Source organism: Dendropsophus ebraccatus, chromosome 9 (assembly GCF_027789765.1).
Source record: "Dendropsophus ebraccatus isolate aDenEbr1 chromosome 9, aDenEbr1.pat, whole genome shotgun sequence".
NCBI classification, from domain to species: Eukaryota; Metazoa; Chordata; class Amphibia; order Anura; family Hylidae; genus Dendropsophus; species Dendropsophus ebraccatus.
The window spans coordinates 54,503,755-54,522,656 of record NC_091462.1 but is presented as its reverse complement, the minus strand read 5'-3'; the positions used below and the strand labels follow the sequence as shown (position 1 = coordinate 54,522,656).

At 42.7% G+C, this 18,902-nt stretch overlaps 1 protein-coding gene across 5 annotated transcripts in view; it reads right to left on the bottom strand.

Moving 5' to 3' along the window:
- NBEAL1 (neurobeachin like 1) overlaps positions 1 to 17,793 on the bottom strand; it is a 125,302-nt gene extending 107,509 nt beyond the window's left edge. For 2 of the 5 annotated variants that reach the window (XM_069983362.1, XM_069983365.1), the window contains exons 1-3: positions 17,542 to 17,793; positions 13,853 to 13,926; positions 9,651 to 10,150 (exon numbers count right to left, since the gene is read on the bottom strand). In XM_069983362.1, the coding sequence (XP_069839463.1) occupies positions 9,651 to 9,701 (51 nt within the window). In that variant the 5' untranslated portion in view covers positions 9,702 to 10,150; positions 13,853 to 13,926; positions 17,542 to 17,793. Of the gene's footprint in view, positions 1 to 9,650; positions 10,151 to 12,168; positions 12,307 to 13,852; positions 13,927 to 17,541 lie in introns of all 5 variants that reach the window. The other 3 variants (XM_069983363.1, XM_069983366.1, XM_069983364.1) reach the window with 3 other exon arrangements.
- Positions 17,794 to 18,902: the final 1,109 nt, after the last annotated feature.

Genomic DNA, 18,902 nt, shown 5'->3' with positions numbered 1-18,902 from the left:
ACTTACAGATTTAGGGTACGTGCACACTGCGGAATGGCGAAGGATAACCCTTTGTGCATTCCGCAGCTGGCCCCCGCCGGCGGACTGATGCGGGCGCGCGTCTCCACCCGTGTCATAGACTCCATTCTATGCACGGGCGGATTCCGTTGTCCGTCCAAAGAATGAACACGTTCATTCTTTGGACAGAGGGCAGAATCCGCCCATGCATAGAATGGAGTCTATGACACGGATGGAGACGCACGCCCGCATCAGTCTGCCGGTGGGTGCCAGCTGCGGAATGCACAAAGGGTTATCCTTCGCCATTCCACAGTGTGCACGTACCATTACAGTGTATGAAGGAAGGGACACCCGAATCCAGCCCCCAGATGCCCCCCCATCCTCGGAGTTAGTGGGGAGATCATTCAGGAACTGATCTTCCCACTGCTGGATAGAGGTTACCAACTGTACGGGGATAACTTTTATACCGGCACTCCCTCTCCCGGTCCCTCGCTGCCTGAGCTACTGTAGCTTGCGGCACGATCCGAAAATATCAGAAGCCGTAATAGAGCCCTAATATTTAGCAGCCATGGAGCGGACCCAGCCTTCTGGATATGTAGGACCCAATATCGCACCAGGGCAACATTTTCCAGGTGACGTCCCCCACACTGGAGAACAGGAGACCCCAGAAGAAGTGCAGAGTGTGGCGTAACTGGGGGATCAGGAAGGACACCATTTTCCAGTGTGACACCTATCCTGATCCCCCCGGCCTCTGCATACTGGATCGCTTCAAGGCGTACCACACGTCATTGGGGTTCTACATTTTCTAAATTCTGTCCCTTATTCCTATTTCAGGGGTCATGTTGATCTGGGGATTATTCTGATCACCATTATGGAGTCAGGAAGGAATTTTTCCCCTGTGATAAAGCTACTGTCGTCTGCCTCACGAGGGTTTTTTGCCTTCCTCTGGATCAACACAGATTGAGTTTGATGGACTCCTGTCATTTTCAACCTTATAAACTAATAATTGGCCTAATACCCCCAAATAAATTAGAATTGTCCCTTTTCCCCAGCTAAACAGATACGGCCGCCATTCCCATTAGAGGATACCATGATGCAGTTACAAAGCCTCTGTGCTGCCAGGGCAGTAGAAACCCCCCACAAGTGACCCCATTCTGGAAACTACACCCCATAAGGAATTTAACGAGGGGAGCAGTGGGGATATGGCCCCCTGGTGACGGCCACATTTGGGCCGTGAAAATGAAAATATTGTATTTTTTATTTTCTCGGCACATGTTCCACATATGTGCCCGTCACCAGTGGGGTCCATATGCTCACTGCACCCCTTGTTAGATTCCTTATGCGGTGTAGTTTCCAGAATGGGGTCACTTGTGGGGGGTTTCTACTGTCCTGGCAGCACAGGAGCTTTTTAATTGCGACATGGTCTCCATCCTCCATACCAGCCTCTAAATGGCGCTCTGTCCCTTTGGTGGCTTGCCCTGTGCCCATATGGCACATTATATCCACATGTGGGGTATTTACATACTCAGGGGAAATTACCCTAGGGGTTAAAAGATAAAAAAAAAAAAAACACTAAATGTGTAGAGCAATTTCTCCTGAGTATGGAAATACTCCACATGTGGACATAAAGCGCCATGCGGGTGCAGGGTAAGCCTCCAAAGGGAAGGAGCGCCATTTGGTTTTTGGAGGCTGGATTTGGCTGGAATGGATTACGAGGGGCCATCTTGCATTTAAAAGGCCCCTGTGTTGCCAAGACAGTTGAACCCCCCCCCCACAAGTGACCCCATTATGGAAACTACACCCCTCAGGGAATGTAACAAGGGGTGCAGTGAGGATATGGACCCCTTGATGACGGCCACATCTGTGCCGTGAAAGTGAAAAAATGAAAATTTTCCCTTTCACGTCACATTGTTCCACATTTGTGCCCCTCACCAATGGGGTCCATATGCTCACTGAACCCCTTGTTAGATTCCTTGAGGGGTGTAGTTTCCAGAATGGGGTCACTTGTGGGGGGTTTCCAGTGTTTTGGCAGCACGAGGGCTCTGTAAATGCGACATGACCCTTGAAATCCATTCCAGTAAAATCCAGCTTCCAAAAGCCAATTGGCGCTCCTTCCCTTTGGAGGCTCGTCCTGCGCCCGCTTGGCACTTTATGTCCACATGTGGGGTATTTCTGTACTCGGGAGAAACTGCGCTACACGCTTTGTGTTTTTTTTTCCCTTTTATCCCATTGTGAAAATGAAAAATTGAAAGCTAGAACAACGTTATAGTGTAAAAAATAAATTTTTCTTTTTTCACGCCACATTGTTCTGAAAATCTGTGAAGCACCTGTGGGGTCCAGATGCTCACCGCACCCCTTGTTACATTCCTTGAGGGGTGTAGTTTTCTAAATGGTGTCCCTTTAGGGGTGTTTTTTAGGTTTTGGCACCCCAGAGCCTCTGCCAACCTGAAGTGGTACAGTCAGAAATGACCAAATATATCGGAGCCATTGAAATGCACTAGGCGCTCCTTTGTATCTGAGGCTTGTGGTTCCGTCAAACAATGCATTAGGGCCACATATGGGGTATTTCTATAAACTGCAGAAACGGGGCAATCAATATTGGGGTGAATTTCTCTAGTAATAAGTTTATAATTATGAAAAATATTGGATTACAATAAAATCTCTGCACAGAAAATTTAAATTTTCAAATTTCTTACACACTTAGCTTTTATTTCTATGACTCCCCTAAAGGGTTTAAACACTTTCTGGATATGCTTTTGCAGAGTTTGGGGGGTGCAGTTTCTGAAATGGGGTGCTTTGTGGGGCTAACATACAGGACCCTCAAATACACTTTAAACCTGAACAGGTCCCTAAAAATATCTGATTTTGAAATTTTACTGAAAATTTGGAAATTTGTTGCTTATGTTTTAAGCTTTCTATTGTCTAAAAAAATGAAAGATCGTTTAATAAATGCCGCCAACATAAAGTAGACATGTTGCTAATGCTATTTAATATATAATTTATGTGGCATAACCACTTTCTGTATAAGCAAAAAAGTTTCAAAGTTGAAAAATGCATTTTTTCAAAATTTTTCACGTTATTTGGGTTTTTTTCATAAATATTCGTTATAAATATCGACTCCAATTTACCAGAAATGTAAAGTACAATATGTCACGAGAAAACATTCTCAGAATCAGCCGGATAGGTAAAAGCATCCCGAAGTTATTAATGAATAAAGTGACACTGGTCATATTCATAAAATTTGTCTCTGTCATTAAGGCCATTTCAGGCTCTGTCCTTAAGGGGTTAAGGGAAGAGACTCTTTTCCTGGCCAGCAGAGACATTTATAGATGAAACAAGTGCCACACTATTATTTTCTGTGGAGCTCAAGTTAATGGTAAATTGCAGCAGCCAGCGACACGCTTCTTCTTGACACAAGAATTTATCCAAAGGTGACTGCTTTTCTGACCCAGAAATAAGAACGATCACAGAAAGAAAAAAAAAAAGAAGAAAACAATCCAGGGCAGAATAACGCAGATCAAATTGAATACATGTGTAAGCAGAAGACTTGTTTAGAGACACTAGAAAATAAGGACTAAGCTAAGTTAGGGTGCTCTCACACATCGTTTTTATGTGGTGTTTTTGAGGCCTCCAAAAAACTCCAGAAAAACTGCCAATGTGTTTGCACTTTGCATTTGCATTTTTTCTGGCATTCTGTGTGAATGATTTTTTTTGTGGTTTGAAATAAATGCCATACGGATAGCAATGGCAATTTTTGAGACAACCAGAACAATCCCATTGAAGTTTATGGGAGAAAAGCAGTGAGCAGTGTTTCAAACAGCTGATCAGAGAGGGAGTCGGAGCTGGACCCCGGCCAGTCTAATAATGATGGCCTATCAAGAGAACAGGCCATCAAATTTAAAAGGAATGTCTGAAATATTGTGTAATAAATCTGCAAAATGGTGAAGTATTTTGTCAAAAAGCTATTGATAGAGCAGTGGGTGAGGGAAGCCACCACTGATGTACGGCGTCTATAAGCCATATGACTTTCAGGACTATTGCTGAATACACAATTGTGAGTTATCAGACCACGCCTGCACCTGCCATTTTCTAGCTTGACTTTAGGGAACTTTTCCTTTTAACAAATCTATGGCCTGACCAACTAAAGATTCAGGTTTGCACACAAGTTACCCATTAGAGCCAGTGAGCAGGTCACATGGAATTTTTAATACCTCTACCAAATGTTGGGCTGAAGCATTAAACAGCACTATTTTAGGCTACAGTGATATCATCAGATCACCTGTATCTATGGTATGGACACACATGAAATTTACATAAGAGATTTACAAACAAACATCACATTGTGACACACCAGAGACTTCCAATAATAGGATATAATACTCTTACACTAAAATTAGGAGGGACATTAAAGTATCATCATCTCACAGAAACTATTGACCAATAATGGCTGGATGAAAACACATTAACAGCATAGACACCGCCCTCTATTACCATGGACAAAAATAAAACTAAATATACAACGAGGGTAATAATTACATGAAGAGAAACAAAAGGGCTATTTCTTGTAGTAGGGTAACCAGTTAAAAAACTACAACACAGTGATGACAGGTGATATAATATGCAGATGACATAATATAATGACAGCTAAATGTGCCCAGGTAAAGTGACAGGATTAGGAAATTTACTTTTCTTTAAGGTGTTTTTATATTTTATTTAGCACAAAGTAAAATAAACCGTATTGTATGCCTGTTAAGATATTTACTATAGTCCAAAGGTAATCTGTCTCTAGTTTTATGCTGCCCGAATCACAGGCAGTACTAAACACTGTAGGCTTCCATATCGCAGCAACATGCAATTCATTTTGAATGGCTGCCCTGTTTCAGAGTAATCATAGCTGGTCGGGAGCTGGGTGCCAAGTTATCAAAGCGGTGTGCTGCCCGGAATGACAGATCTCTCTCCATTTCGCAGATATTTCTGAGCTGGGTTGTGATGTTGCAGAAGATCCAGCAGGCTGGTGGGGGTCTGTGAGCAGTAATGCAACGCTGCGGGGGGCACTGTATAGATTCTTTATTATGCTCCTGCACCCCCCTGCCTGCAGTAGATTTTTTATTTTGGTTGGACCTCTCCATACACATTAGACTATAATCGGCTGTAAGGTGTACTTGGCTCTCCTGAATAACCACCAACAGATGATGTCAGTGGTGCTAAGGGTCAGGCGTGATGGAAAATCATCACCCAACCTCTTTGTTTAGGGAGAAATAAGCCGCAGCGAGAAGCTTACCCCTCCCTATAGAGAAAATAGGAATGCGTGCCATAGGTTCCTGTGTATGGGGAGGACAGGCAGAGGTAACTGACAGCTGAACAATCGATCGTCTATCAGTTATTGGAGGTGTATGGTCACCTTTAGACAGCGCAGCAGTTTCCGAACTGAATACTGATGGCAGCAGAGAGGCCTGTGTCGCTCCTTACTGCTCTTAACATAAAATGAAGTATAAATTAAAAAAAATTGTACATATATTTCAAGTTGTATTACTTTAAGAAAGCAACATATTGGGGAAAAATGTTATTTTGCAGAGTACCCCTTTAAGATTATCTAAGTATTCATGCTTGGCATAAGAATTTTTTGGATATGCAGCTAACTTCTTTTCATGTGTGTGCTTTTCTTCCCTGCAACAGCTTTGTACTGGCAATGCCCGCTTGAGCGTGTTTTTGTAGTCCTGAACTTTAGACACCAGTTATAATTATAATATTATTCTGATTGACAACACATCAGAGTCTTTTAAGTTGTTGTTTTCTTTATTGAGGCTTTTATCTGACCCTAAGGCAACGTGTTAAACTGGCTTAAGAATTAAGGATTAACTAAAGTCTTGATTTTGCAACTAGAAAGTTTCTAATTAAAAAATGGAAAACAACAAGGTCTGTTATGTAAGCCCTGCATTCCTGATACTTAGCCTGCTTAATAATAGACAAAAAGCATCTAGAACCAGTCCACATACCATACCGAGCTGGTCTGACAAGACCTTTGTACTTAACCATCAGGCCTGGCATGCAGCTATGAAACACCCATTCACATGCCATCAGAAGTACTGACCTAACATTATTTACTAGGTATAAAATAGCATAGGGCATTGAGCTAAACTGTGCACCAGCACCTACATGTATAACATTATATATATATATTAGTTCAAGAAGATGATGGAGACCGCACTTCCGAAAAGGAAAATCCACTTTATTCACACCAATGCAACGTTTCGGCTCTATGTGTGTAGCCTTTCTCAAGCAGGCTACTTGAGAAAGGCTACACACATAGAGCCGAAACATTGCATTGGCGTGAATAAAGTGGATTTTCCTTTTCGGAAGTGCGGTCTCCATCATCTTCTTGAACTTTCCATACGAACCTGGGTCCGGTTTGGTGAGACTTGCACCCATAACCTCTTTTTCCTTCTTGTGCTGCTGAAAAGTTTGTTTTTATTTTTTATATATATTATATATATATATATATATATATATATATATATATATATATATATATACACACACACACACATACAGTATTCCTATAGTAGTACAACGTTACGCATCATCCCTTATATCAGGTAATCACCGTCATGACATTCTGTCACAATACGGCAGCAGACACTCCCAAATGAATCACCTGCAATGACATGACAGCATGTAATACATGTATCACAAATCGGTTTCTCAATCACTACTGCTTTCATACTGAAAACCATTCCATTGTGAAACTGACTGTAACTGAAGTCTCATATAAAGCTCCTTGTATACAAACCATCCAGTAGGAACCTATATTTCTGAAAGGTACAGTCCAATGTATTGTACAAGAAACCGCCTATTCTTGTCTAAGCACAAAACCGGAAAAACTAAGAAAACTGGACAAGTTGGATTCTTCCTACCCAATTGAATTGTATCTAAATAAGCACTCGCTGGCTTCCATTTATAGGAAGAATCATATCTAATAGCTTAAAGCTAATTTTATCCAGACCAACCACAGGTCCTCTTTGAAGTAAGACAACCCATGCATTAAGTGGGGCTCTGAACTGCTCCCCAATTTCCCTGTATGAAATGAACATAAATTAATACATGGATTCAGACGACTCAAGAGAGACTTCACATGCCCAGTACAGTCACGTGCAGTCATGGAGCGCTCAGATCCAATCGCACAGCAGGCAATGGCTTTCTATTTAGCACAATAATCACTGACATTCACATTGCTGGTACACAATAACAGCAGGCTGTTGACATAACATGATTGTGTACACTGTCTCGGGCTTGGTTTCCATACTATGGTTTTCTGAAGAGGACACTAGCAATACAATTATTATTATTGTCAACCATTGTATTTTTATCTGGGAGATTTCTTTAACATTTTGTGACTTAGATGACTGATCACAGTCTCTTACTTCTGTTTCTTACAACAGTGATGCCTGTATTATCTGAATTTTTACTACATTAGAATAACTTCATTTATGGTGGAATGCTTTTTCTTTTATTTATTTTTATTTAATTGGCATCACTAAGGGCTTATTCACATGTCCCAAAAATTAGGGGCCCTACGGACGGGGAAGCCCTGTAATGGACTGTTTCCCCGCCCAGCATGATGTATCCATGTCATGCCGGAAGCAGTACTGTGGCACTGTGACAGAGCCGTACGGTCCGTTGAGTGCGCTGGGCACGCCTCTTGTGTAGCAATCGGCCTAATTTGCAAATCTGGATAACGGCAAAGATCCTGGGAACGGATGTCAACCGATTGAAAAAAAGGACCACATCAGCTGAATCAGTGCAGCTGCACCTATAAGGTCGTATGTAAAGCCTATTAATGTAATTGAAGTGGTACATTCATTTTAAGAATAAGTATATTCTCTGTAAAGATAGATGGATACTATGCATAGTAACTGGTGTTGTGCCACTGCCTGGGCATAAATAAACAATGCCAGCTATACAGCCCTAAAGTTCACATACAGACAGTACACGCAGTGTATTCAGAACATTTTGCCGACAAGCTATGAAACATTTCATCCCTGACTGAAGCCTTGTTTCTCCAAATACCAGAAACCACACCGTGTGTTATGGGCACCGCACAGGCGCTTTGGAGGAACAAGGTCTCACCTTTTAACTCTTTATGGAACAAACTGGTTTTAGATATTATGACCATGCCATCTGTCACACCCTCTCACCCAGCACTCACAACTTTTCTACTGTTTAGTCTTTGGAAGTGGTTTGCTCTTTTAGGTTTAAACAGTGTATGTAGGATTCTGATGAACACTTTAATGGAAAAAGATGTCGGCATAAATAAAAGCAGCAAGGATTAACGTTAGAAGACACTTCAGGCTTCTCCTGGTTACATTGGCATCCATACTGCCCACATCTCACATGGTCTCTTTAGCCAAGGGATTCGGCCACAGACAGTCATAGCCGGAGGTAGAACAACACAGTAATAAAAATGTTATGATTGCGACTTTAAGTGTCACTGTCATTATAACTTTGAAAATCTACAGTAGATGTGATATAAAGCAAGTTTGCAATTTACATGCATTTTTATTTTTTTAATTATTTTTTTTAAGTTATCATGGAAAACACTGCACTTCCTGTGTTCTGACTCTTGTTTTCTCAAAGAGTCAGAAAACAGGAAGTCCAGTGTATCCCAGGCCATCTGCAAGCTCAAGGCAGTCATGTGATTGATGGACACATTGAGCCAGGACGCTCTGTACTGTCCGGAATTACTGTGTTTAGTCTGTTTTTTTGTTGGAAATGGATTTCTGGTAACAAAAAAAGGAATGTATATAGCAAACTTGCTTCATATCACATCTACTGTTGATTTAGATTTTAAATGACAGGTACTTTTTGAAACAGTTCATTGGTATTGCGTTTCCGAACAGAATAAAAGTGTTCTGTCCACTGCTCTATCGACTGTATGCAATGCATGTATTTGTAAGTTTAAAAGGGGTCCTCTGAGATAGTATATTTCTCAGGGGGCTGTGCCTCAACAAATACACTTATAACTTATCATCCGGACTTCATTCATCTCATAATCTAGCACTTCACAAGTCAGAGAGTTTATGTATAGTCAGCACTGACAGGGGCTATGTACCCATTAGATCTACAAACAAGTGCCCAGTCAGTAGTCCCATCCCCAGGATCAACATTTTGAGAATGAAATCAAGCATCTGTGAGTGACACATAAAGATGTAAAGTATGAAGACTGAGCACATTTGCAGCCCTGATAAAACTATGGAACGATACCACCATGCTACTAACAATTCTAGAGACTGTTAACATTTACCATTATAGGGACAGCACAGTTAGCATGAATATACTTTACACATAATACCAGGTGCCAGGAGATCTGTCCAGCTGTAATGAGTGTAAACCGCCTAATGCCGTTCACAGAAGAGAAAATAGACAATAAGAAAACTGCCTACAGTAATCTGGCGGCCACAGATCACAAACATGTATCTGTCCTCTTACTAAATATACAGAAGGAGTTACAATAATTAATGAATCAATGTTTAAAAACAACACTTAATGAGACTCTTGTCATGGTGATATTGTATACCTTCTGCAATAATTCATCTACACATCATCTCTCTCACCTCCCCAAATACAAACATCATGCTAAAGAAGAAAAGGCTTACCTTGCTGCAGTATAGCATCCAAAGCTCACAGAGTCTCTCCTTGGATGCCATCCTGTGACCTCCACTTTACACTTTCACAAATATAGTTCAGAACCAGTCCATCTGCATTGTCTAGTGTTCCATCCTTAGTAGTTTACATTAAGGTTGCCGGTGATGTACTCCCACCAAACAAACAAAAAAAAAGTCACAGAGGCGAGTTCCCTGCAGATGAAACCAGCACAAAACCAGCTTAACAGGACCTGGGCATGCTTAGTAGGGCTGCAATTCCTTAAGTGACAAAACACTAGCACCCAAAATAAAGGACTTGAGGGTGGATATAGAAAGCGTAGGAAGTCTGAAAACCTTCAAAGTTGTATTTTAATGTTATTTCTTACACTCCAGTCCTTTATTAGCTTTAGTGTTAGGTGATCTCACATCCATTGCCCAGCAGTGATGATCCCGGCACACACATCAGGAAGTTCTCTTATCGTGTTGTGAGGAGTAGGTAAGACAGGAGACACCTAGGAAGACAGACAATATAATAAATAACAATGAAAGCAATAAATAAAAAAAATAAAATTCTTCTGATCTCTGCATAACCATAGACATGGTTAGCTATTCCATAAGCTGCATCAGTTCCCAGCTTCAAGCTATGGAATCTGAGAACAGTTTGGTGGCAAGCTTGTGTAGATACTAGAGATGAGTGCACCTCCAGGATGCTTGAGTCTGATTATTTGGCATTTGAATAACTGTGGCTGAAGAAGTTAGATGTAGCCCTGAGGGCTACTGCACACGTCCGCAGCAACACAACCGTGCACAGACAGTGTCCTGCGCAGTGGACCTTGGAGCAGGTAAAGTTTACGCTGCAGCGGGGGTGGGTAGGGTGGTGGTAACGGGGCGGGCTGTGGACAAACTCACAGCGGGATGTGCATCCAGCTGTGAGTTTGTCTGCCCATAAGTGTACAGGGCAGGGATCCGCAGCGAGAAATCCCATGCGGATCAGTTACGTGTAAACGCACCCTGAAAGTTCGCACTAGTGTGCTGACACACGGCTGTGTCATTACACTAGCACAAACTTTCAAACAGTATCGGAGCTCACAACATCATAATGATGCAGGAACTCTGAGGGTCACTGCGCAGGACAGCGCCCGTGCATGAACATGTTTCTGCGGACGTGTGCATTAGCCCTAAGGCTGCCTAAAAACATGGATACAGACATATGCAGTATACATGTTTTCCAGGATTCCCTAGGGCGGCACCCAACTTCTTCAGCCACCAGCTGTCAAATGCCGAAGGATCAAACTTGAGCATGCTTGAGTTGTGCTTATCTCCAGTCCTTACATCTTATCCCTAAAGGGGCTCGGTCAACAGACATGCCATGTAATATTAGGGCTTCTATGACATCTACAACTAAAAGCATTCTTCATGAAACAGCAGCCATACAATGCCCACCCAGCAGAGAGGGTGAGGGCTTTAGTACCTCTACATGTAGGGGTGCTGTGCCACACAGTCAGATACATGTGATTTAGAACAAATGAATGCAATTCTGAATTACAGGTAGGTATATGGCAACACAGGCTTTACAAGCTTTTAATGTGTAACCAACAAAAATTGTGCACTTAAAAACTGCATATAAACCATAGTAATACAGCATGTGGTCCTAGGACTTAGATAAACAAAGAAATGCTGGAAACAAATCACATATTTTACATACACCAATGTAATAAAGCTTGTAGTTGGTTTCACATGAAATTTACCCTAAACCGCATGTGTCCTATATACAATGGCTATGGGGCCCTTGAATACAAGCTCTTGTTCTCTGTAATCGTCCATTTCACGCTGGGGAGAGACGTCCCTGTAACATTTTTGATTGGATAATTGCCAGGAAGTGCAGAAAAACAATGCAGCTTCTCCATATCGACTACTTTGTTTTATGTTTCCACCTTTCATAACCAGCCTTAAAATCAAGATTAAAAGTTGGATCCAAAGTCCAGAATTCCCGCACACAATGCTGCTAAAAGCCAAGCACCGTGAGGCAAGGTAAATCCCTGAAAGTCCCATCCAAATTTGTCATTCCATTTATGAAAGGAAACTTGGACAATACTACTATTCAGAGTCTGGTTACACCACAAAAAGATAAAATTACGAGTCTTATGCCACTAAGGATACACATGAGCTGATCTGGAATGCATGTGAACACAATACATTTTTGTGTTTTGCGCTCAAATTGTTGGTAAAAACAAAACAAAATAAAACCTATAGTGTGAAAGGTGTTACATAAAAAAATACTGCAGAACTAAAAGTTATACAGACACGTCAGTCTTATTGTCTTGTGTTATTTGCAAATTGTACAAAAGCCCCCACGGGTGGCTGACCTACATCAGGGGGGAGTAAAAAAACATATAAGTATTAGCTATTATGCCATTAAAGGGTTTCTCCTGATTATAGAAGGTGATGACATCACTAGGATAAGATATTCAAGTAAACTAGCTCTGTGGCACCTTCACACCCAGGATCAGCAAGAGGGGTCATACCCTACCTACATACAACCAGGAAACTTCATATAGTTATATGGGCACAGCAATCCATGCTTGTTGGTGTTCAGAGGATTCTGCACCCGAACGTTCTGTATTTAGCTCCTGGCAGCTGAAGAAGTTGTATGCCGCCCTAGGGAGTCCTGGAAAAGATGGATACAGCCATAGGATAAATCTATGTTTTCCTGGCAGCCCTAGCACTTTTATTCCAAAACCATAAAAACGTCCAAAATTTTGAAAAGCACACAATTCAAGTTCTACTTTTATTTTCTTCTTATAAATAAAAGAAGAACTTAAATACTGCTCTAAAATACTCAGGTATGAAATAGACTCCCAGAAAGCCTTATCCAGAAAAGCAGAGGTATCCAGGCTTTGTATCCAGAATGCAATCAAACATGGAGCAATATGCTTGTCTATATGAGACACAAACCCTCACCCACCAATCTCAGTAAATCAAGGGTGATGACATTAAAGGATGAAACACGGGCCTTAAGTTGGTCCATCATGACTAAGGGTGGGTTCACATTCACACTACGGAATCCGCGCAGAGAAGTTCAGGAGGATTCTGTCGCTCGTACCATAGACCCCATTCTATGGCCGGGCCGATTCCACATTCTGCCGAAAGAATTGACACGTCAGTTCTTTCAGCGGAATATGGAATCTGCCCGGCCATAGAATGGTGTCTATGGCATGGGCGGATATGCGCGCAGCCGTGAGCGGATACGACCAACAGAATCCGACAGAACTTCTCCGTGCGGATTCCATAGTGTGAACCTACCCAAAGGGTGCTTTCACACAGAGATTTTGGAAGGCAAAGCCAGAAATGGATTTGAAAAGAGCAGAAATCTCAGTCTTTCCTTTATGACATGTTCTCTGTTTTTAGTCTGTTCCAGGCTTTGGCTTCAAACATCTGTCAGATAAATCTCTCAGAGTAAAGGCACCCTAACCAACAGGGCAATCATTATTAAATTATGGCAGTCCCTAAAAGAAGGGATAAGGAGAATTTGGTACATCCACAGAGATATGCAACAGGGCAAATTCCTTTGGATCAGCTGTGAGCATGGCAGGCAGGAACAATTGCAGCATGTGACTTATGTTTAACCCATTCCTAAGCTCACCATGAAGAACAAGCACAATGATCACAAACTGAACTGTTGAGAGGAATATAGAGGAAAATCAACCTAAACAATCATAACAGGATAAAACGTCATTATATATAAGTCAGAAAATAGTATCCCTCTGTACAGGACCCCTTTCTTTTTGTTGAAGTAAAGATATTGGACCATGTGTTATTCTGTGTGTGATTATTAATTATTGTCCTGGTGATAATAGCAGCTTACCCGGGTATTTCACACCTTTGGAATAGTTTTTTTTAACAAGGTATCAGCAGAAAATCTAAATTATGGAACAGTCTCTCTGCTGTGCTGTAAATTCCCCTGATATTACAGATGTGATAGATAATATATACATGATAATGCAGATGTGATAGATGATATGATAATGCAGATGTGATATATATATATATATATATATATATATATATATATATATGATTATAGATGTGATAGATGATATACTGTACATGATATTACAGATGCGTGGTACAGAAAAGTGCAAGACAGCGCTCTGGAATAAAGGGCACTTTAAAAATAAATAATAATCAGACTTTACAGTGCACAACATCCTTACTTGTGAATATATGAATTCTGCAGCAGAGTCTTCTAGTGTCTAGTTATTGTTTCCAAATGCTTCTTATTTTTAAGCTAGAAGACAGAACAATAAATAACGAAATCTATACAGGCAAAACCAGTTCTGTGTAAGTCTACAAGCATTCCATAAGCAAATATGGGCAGTCAAATGGTAACATAGATCCCATCAGTATATAAAAGCAGAAGAAAACTTCCGCACAGGAAGAAAAACTGCAAAATAGCATCTACAATCACACACACATGACTGAAACCCACTGGTCTCCATTATAGTCAAAACAGTATGCCAGATGCCTCTGGGGTCCAATTCAGGGCTGGGTGATTAATCAAATTAACCCCTTAAGGACAGAGCCCAAATTGGCCTTATAGACCACAAAAATTTCCTCCTTGCCTTCTTAAGGGTGCGTTCACACCTACAGGATCCGTAGCAGATTTGATCGTGCAGATTTGTTGCTGTGTTCAGTTATTTAAATGAAACCTGCTGCAGATCCGCAGCGGAAAATACGCTGCGGATCCGGTAAGTGTGAACGTACCCTAAAGCTATAACTCTTATTTTTCCATCTCCAGGGTCATGTGAGGGCTTGCTTTTTTCAGGAACAGGTGCACTTTCAAATCTACTATAAAATTAATGACGGAAGCATTACAATTTATGGGGTGTATTTGGGACAAATAATGCAATTACACAAAGTTTGGTAATTAGTACCATATTTGTGTAGATCAGATGTATTGATCATTTTTAATTAATTTTTTTATATATAAAATGTAATTACAAAATCAGCGATCCTGGCATTTTTTTAACCGCTTTTTGTTCACACCATTAACCAGTAATATTATTGTTTTATTTTAATTAAGTGGACGATTACAGCGGCCCGCCATTGAAGGAGAGGGCCTGGCTGCCCGGCGAAAATTTTATTAAAGTATTGTATTGCCCCCTAAAAGTTATACAAATCCCCAATATACACTTACTGCAGGAAATGCTTATAAAGTGCTTTTTCCCTGCACTTACTACTGCATCAAGGCTTCACTTCCTGGATAACATGGTGATGTCACGACCCGACTCCCAGAGCTTGTACGGGCTGTGGCTGCTGGAAAGGATTATGGCAAGCGGATGGTCAGTGTCTCTCCAGTCCCTCAGTGTCCCCCTGCCATAATCCTCTCCAGCAGCCACAGCCTGCACAGCCCGAACTATTAATTTATCACATTCCTGATCTCGCACGGTAAACGGCATCAGCGCCAAAAAATCCCAAAGTGCAAAATTGCGCATTTTTGGTCCCATCAAATCCAGAAAAAATGTAATAAAAAGCGATCAAAAAGTCGTATATGCGCAATCAAGGTACCGATAGAAAGAACACATCATGGCGCAAAAAAATGACACCTGACACAGCCCCATACACTAAAGGATAAAAGCGTTATAAGCACTGTCATTGCAAAGTACAATTAGTGGCGCAAAAAATAAGGGCTCATGTGGGTTTCTAGGTGGAAAAATGCAAGTGCTATGGCCTTTAAAACACAAGGAGGAAAAAATGAAAACGCAAAAACGAAAATTGGCCCCGTCCTTAAAGGGTTAAGCGAGTTTAGCTCCTGAGTTTGCTTAATAGTCCGGCCCCCACAGCAGCATTTACGCCTGTTTGCACCAAAGCCCAGGCTGCGGGGGCGTAAATGTATGTCCCTGGTTGTTAAGGGGTTAAAGGACAATATAAAACTAAAAGAGGAGAGGGGAAAAGTAGAAGATTGCAGGGGTCCGACCCCCTGAACTCCCAGGCTATCTCTGGATTGGACCCTACCGACGAATAGAGCCCGGGGTCGGCACATGACTCGCGGCTGTATTTATTCCTAATGTGCGACGAAAGAGCAGAGTACGCCGGAAGAGTGCTGTACTCGGCTCTTTCCGTTGCTCCAAAGGAATGAATAAAGCCGCAGGTAGCATGCCGACCTGGGCCCAATTCAAAACAGAGCTGGGGGGGGGGGGTTCCATACGGAAATCACCTGGGAGTTCAGGGGTCAGACCCCCGCAATCTCCTACTTTTTCCCTATCCTGTAGATGGCCAAGTATGACTCTTTTTTATGATATTTCCAGTAATATGTAACTTTTTTTTTTTTTATAGCTGGATAACCCTTTGAAAGGGTAATTATAATGTAAATTTTTTTTGTACATGTACAAAATATCAGTAATTTTATTCTGTTCTTCAATGTTACAGTAATCCGCCCCCTTCTGTATCTAGACACAAAGCAGGTACAAATGTAGAGGGATTGTACTTGTGATGTTCAAGTTCATAATCCCAGTTCCCCTACACCACACAGAATTCCCATATATTCCTAGTTAATGTTCTAAGGCTCAGAGATGGAGTGAAACACAGACCCCTTTCCAAGTTGGTGTGGGAGCTATTTTGCATATTCTTTCTCCTCATTATTTTACAGCAATCCCCAGACATTTTACTTCCTAATATATGCTGTCTCCCAGTCACCCCAACTCAAAATCTTCTGAAGCATCATTCACATTCAGGAAACTTGCCATTCATTCTGAGTGGACAACGTCACCAACAACCCTCTCAGCCATAAAACCAAACTGCAATGATAATATTTTATGACCAGCCTTAAAGGGGCTTTCGCGATTACAAAGATCCATTCTTTGAGTAACTATACATGTGACTACTGGTCCACCACCAGTCCCCCAGCAGCACAAGAAGAGAAGCTGTCCGTAGTGACAGGGCCGTCATCACATGACATGTCAGCAGGACGGACGCTACTGCACTTAACAGGACTGGGGGGCATCTGGAGGGCGAGACAAGACAAAGATTTCAGGGATGAAAGACAAAGGAGGATCCATCACCGCAGGTCATATATGATCATCTTAGCTAGAAACGTGGGATCCTGAGACACGCAAATCTCGGTATGATCACATTGTAACGCCTATAGCAGTGGTGAAACTGTTGCAAAACTACAATTCCCATCATGCCTGGACAGCCGAAGCTTCGCCATTAATGGGACTGGCCTCTATAACAGAAAACTTAAGTGAAAGGGGGGGGGGGGGGTGTCATCAGGATTAGGCCGGAGATGTATTACCAACTACCTAGTTAGAATGTGAGTCTCAATGGGGACAGGGTGATATGAGCGATGACAAGCTTTGTACAGCACCATGGTATATGTCGGTGCTATATAAAGGAATTATCACAACTGATAAAAATAATAAGCATAAAAAAGTTTCCTGCGTCAAACGTGCCTCAAAATCATGGCGGCTTATCAGGTCCCCTAATGCGGCCACCACCTAGGTATGCGGCCCCAGCATTGTACTGGGCTGCGCTATATGATGGCGCCACATAAACATAACATTATTATTACTAATGGGATTCCTAGCTGGACTTTCCTGAGGTGGATTCTGAAATCCTCACACATAAGTGTACGGCCAGCAGGGGGTGGGCATGCCTGGCATACAGGCTGCACATGGACCCTGACTATGGTGGGATATCGCCATGTCACCACACTAACAGCTACTCCAGCACAGCACAGGGTCACCAGGTCTCTCCCCGGCAGGGCATACACCGCACCGGTCAGCCTGTTGTCACACAGTCCCTCAGACTCCCCCATGACAGCCTCCCCTCCCCCTAGCTTCCACATCAGCGCACAGGCCCGGCCCGCTCGGCAGCCGCTCTTTCCCGCTGCCCTCACACCTACTGTGAACGTCGCTGCCCGGTGAGCCTGTAGTAATCCCCGGGTCCGGTTACCCTGTCCCGGGGCGGCGCCGTCCTCTCCGCGTTCCCTCACACTCACGACCTGTCACCCCTGGAGCGCGCAGCAGGCGGCCTCTCCAGACCCCGCCCCACGTGACGCGGCCCAGCCACACCCCCTCGTCAGCTGGATACGGCGAGACGGTAACCGGGACTCCCTGGAGTCTGTTCACACGGTGCGTGCTCGGTGCAGACACAACACTGAGCGCGGCCGGTGTCACAGCAAACAGCGTGCACACAAACACCACGGAGCGCCGTGCAGGCAGAGAGCGCATGCGCAACACCTGGTCCTCAGGTGTATGGAGCCCGGTACGGCGGCTCGTCCAGCGGCGGGAGGTGTGCTCGGTGCTGTGTCCTATGGGTGTGGGGGACTGGCACGGCAGTAGTAGGTTAGGGGCTCGCTCTTACACAGTGCACATTACGGTAAACCTGACAGGATATCTTCTTTGTATAGGTCAGTCTGAACCCCATAGCCATGTTTACATAGCTTCTCTAATATCTTACCTTTTTTTAATAATAATAATAATAATAAAAATCAGAACACAGGAAGTGCTGTGTTTTCCATGATAAATAATAAAAAAAGGATGTAAATGGAAAAACTTGCTTTAAATCACATATCCTGTTGATGTAGATTGTGAAAAAGTTTCCTTTAAAGTTTCCTTGTCATTTGAGACATTTTAAAGGTTTTGTTCAGTTGAGGTCTGGATGCTTATGTGCCTGCAGTTAGAGCTAGAAGAAGTGGCTTGCTTGGCTAAACACTTTTCTCCTTGGCTCACTGTGCTCTCCATCACATTACATGAGAGAGACTCCATAGAAAGCTAAAGGAGAAGTCCAGTGGATTATAAAATCTGGCAGCTGGCAGGGGGAAATTGATTAAAAGTACTAACTTACCTCTCCTTGTGCCCACAGTGAGCGTTGGGACCGGCCATGGGAACCCCGCCAGGCTCTCTGGAGCTGACAGTTTACCACCCGGCTGATGGACTGGCTGCTCAGCCAGTCAGTGACTGGGGAAGGACGCCACTCCAGTCACTGATTGGCCCAGCGGCCAGTCCATCAGTCAGGTCATGCCATCACAACTCGGGGAAAAATGCCTTCCGAGTGGGGTCCCGAGGCTGGTCCTGCCGCTCACCATGGGCACGGGGAGAGGTAATTTAGTACTTGTAATGAATTCCCCCCCTGCCCCTGCCAGATTTTACAATCCGCCAGACTTCTCCTGTAAATTTATTGACTATGCAATGTCACCAACATTAAACAATACTGAAGTACTTTTGTACACACAATAGGAGTGCAGTCAGGAGAAATACTACA